This window comes from Sinocyclocheilus rhinocerous, unplaced genomic scaffold, assembly GCF_001515625.1.
Source record: "Sinocyclocheilus rhinocerous isolate Xijiao unplaced genomic scaffold, SAMN03320098_v1.1 scaffold638, whole genome shotgun sequence".
In the NCBI taxonomy this organism is placed as follows: Eukaryota; Metazoa; Chordata; class Actinopteri; order Cypriniformes; family Cyprinidae; genus Sinocyclocheilus; species Sinocyclocheilus rhinocerous.
This window is the reverse complement of record NW_015664206.1, coordinates 320,927-323,119: the sequence shown is the minus strand read 5'-3', so window position 1 is coordinate 323,119 and position 2,193 is coordinate 320,927. Positions and strand designations below refer to the sequence as shown.

The window sequence follows — 2,193 nt, the reverse complement described above, 5'->3', positions numbered from 1 at the left end:
GATGTGTCATTAGTAACCCTTTGAAATAATCAATAATTTTTTTTTTTTTTTTTTTAGGAAAAGTGTGTGAAAAAATGTGTTTTATGGTCGGTCACAATTGTGTCCGGTGGATAATGTGTATACTGAATATTTCTGCAGTCATAAAAATGTTTATATATCTTAACCCAGCTATTTTAAAGGGGTCATATGATGCGATTTCGAGTTTTCCTTTCTCTTTGGAGTGTTACAAGCTGTTTGTGCATAGATAAGATCCCTGAAGTTGCAAAGACTAAAGTCTCAAAACCAAAGAGATATTCTTTATCAAAGTTAAGACTCTGCCACGCCCCCCTAAAACGGCTCGTTCTAACACGCCCCCACATATCTACCTCACTATGTGGAAATATTTGTGTAATTTGCCGCCCAAATGTTCACGCAAAGAAAGAAGGCGTGGTTTCAGTAACCGCAGTTAGTGTTGAAGCAGCATGTCAGGGAGACGCTGTGTGTTTCTAGGCGAAAGCAAAAGCACTTTATTTGGCCTTCCGAAAGTAGATGCATTTAGGAATCTTTAAGATTACTTACAACAGAACAGCAATGCATTTTATGGATGACCGTTTCGTGAACCTAGGAGAGGGCTTTGCTATGACAATCTGGCGCTTCTGAATCAGCTACTGTTTTGTTATTAGTTTAAGTATTTGCTATTGACTGTTCAAATGCGGAGTTTTGCGCATCGTGTGTGTGTGTGTGTGTGTGTGTGAGAGAGAGAGAGAGAGACACAGTGTCACATCACAGTGGAGTCAGCTGTCTTAACCGCGGCTTGTGTACTGCATCATTACTGTGTCTGTCACGCGACTCTGTTCCCCAGAGTAAAGACATTGCTCTGTCTTTACATTTATTTTGAAAGATGAAGCTCGCGATTATGTTAAGTGGCGTTACATTTCCGACGAGTGCTTGGGTCAGCTGGCCAATCAGAGCAGACTGTGCTTGTCGGAAGGAGGGACTTTGTAGAAAACGAAGCGTTTGAGAGAGGCGGGGCATATAGGACCTACAATAATGTACAGTATTTGAAAAATAATGTGTTTTTTGAACATTAAAGCATGTCAACATATTCTGTTACACCAAATACACAAAATAATGATCTTTAAAAAAGCATCATATGACCCCTTTAAAATTTATATATATATATATATATACACACACACACACACACAGTAGTGGTCAAAATTTTACGTACACTTTGCAGTATCTGAGAAATGTTAATTTTACCAAAATAAGAGGGATCATACAAAATGCATGTTATTTTTTATTTAGTACTGACCTGAATAAGATATTTCACATAAAAGATGTTTACATATAGACCACAAGACAAAATAATAGTTTAAAAATGACCCCGTTCAAAAGTTGTGACAAAAAACGCTGTGGATCATCCGGGTAACAAAACAGGATTAAGAATCAAGCATATGAAAACTTTTGAACAAGGTAATTTTTATAAATTCAACTTATTTTCCCTTGTGAACTATATGTAAACTATATGTTGATATGTATGTTTTTTTTTATGTGAAATATCTTATTCAGGTCAGTACTAAATAAAAAATAACATGCATTTTGTATGATCCCTCTTATTTTGGTAAAATAATTAACATTTTGCAGATTTTGGACTCACGGCCTAAATGTTTTTATTTGTCAGCAAGTTATTTTTCAATCTGCATTCTGACATATATGACGAGCCAATCTTTGTGTTTGTGTTCAGAATCGTATGGAGGAGAGCAAGGCTCTATTCAGGACGATAATCACATATCCATGGTTCCAAAACTCTTCTGTCATCCTCTTCCTAAACAAGAAGGACCTGCTGGAGGAGAAGATCTCCTACTCCCACCTGGTCGACTATTTCCCAGAGTTCGATGGTATGTTGGATTCCTGTCGTACAGTGTTTTTCATGTAGACTGGTTTTATGCAAACAGTCCCAATGTAATGCAGGGCTCGCAAAATCGCTAGCCCGACGTCCCGGGGCTATTGTGTTTTCCAGCCCAACGGGCTATCTTGAACAGTGATATAAAATTCTTTCCTTGATTTGCGTTGTTCACTAGCTTGTAGGGGTAAAACGGATCGGAGTTTCGTTTGCACGTGTTTCTAAGTCTTGCCGATTTAAACATTCAAGTGTTTTAAACCATTCACGCGCCTTCGGAGCTGCGCGCACTCATTCAAAGCGCGCACAGA

At 38.1% G+C, this 2,193-nt stretch overlaps 1 protein-coding gene across 2 annotated transcripts in view; it reads left to right on the top strand.

The window, feature by feature from the left end:
• gna11b (guanine nucleotide binding protein (G protein), alpha 11b (Gq class)) overlaps positions 1 to 2,193 on the top strand; it is a 57,732-nt gene that overhangs the window by 45,092 nt on the left and 10,447 nt on the right. For both annotated transcript variants that reach the window (XM_016540705.1, XM_016540706.1), the window contains one exon: positions 1,727 to 1,880. In XM_016540705.1, coding sequence (XP_016396191.1) covers positions 1,727 to 1,880 — 154 coding nt within the window. The remainder of the gene's footprint in view (positions 1 to 1,726; positions 1,881 to 2,193) is intronic.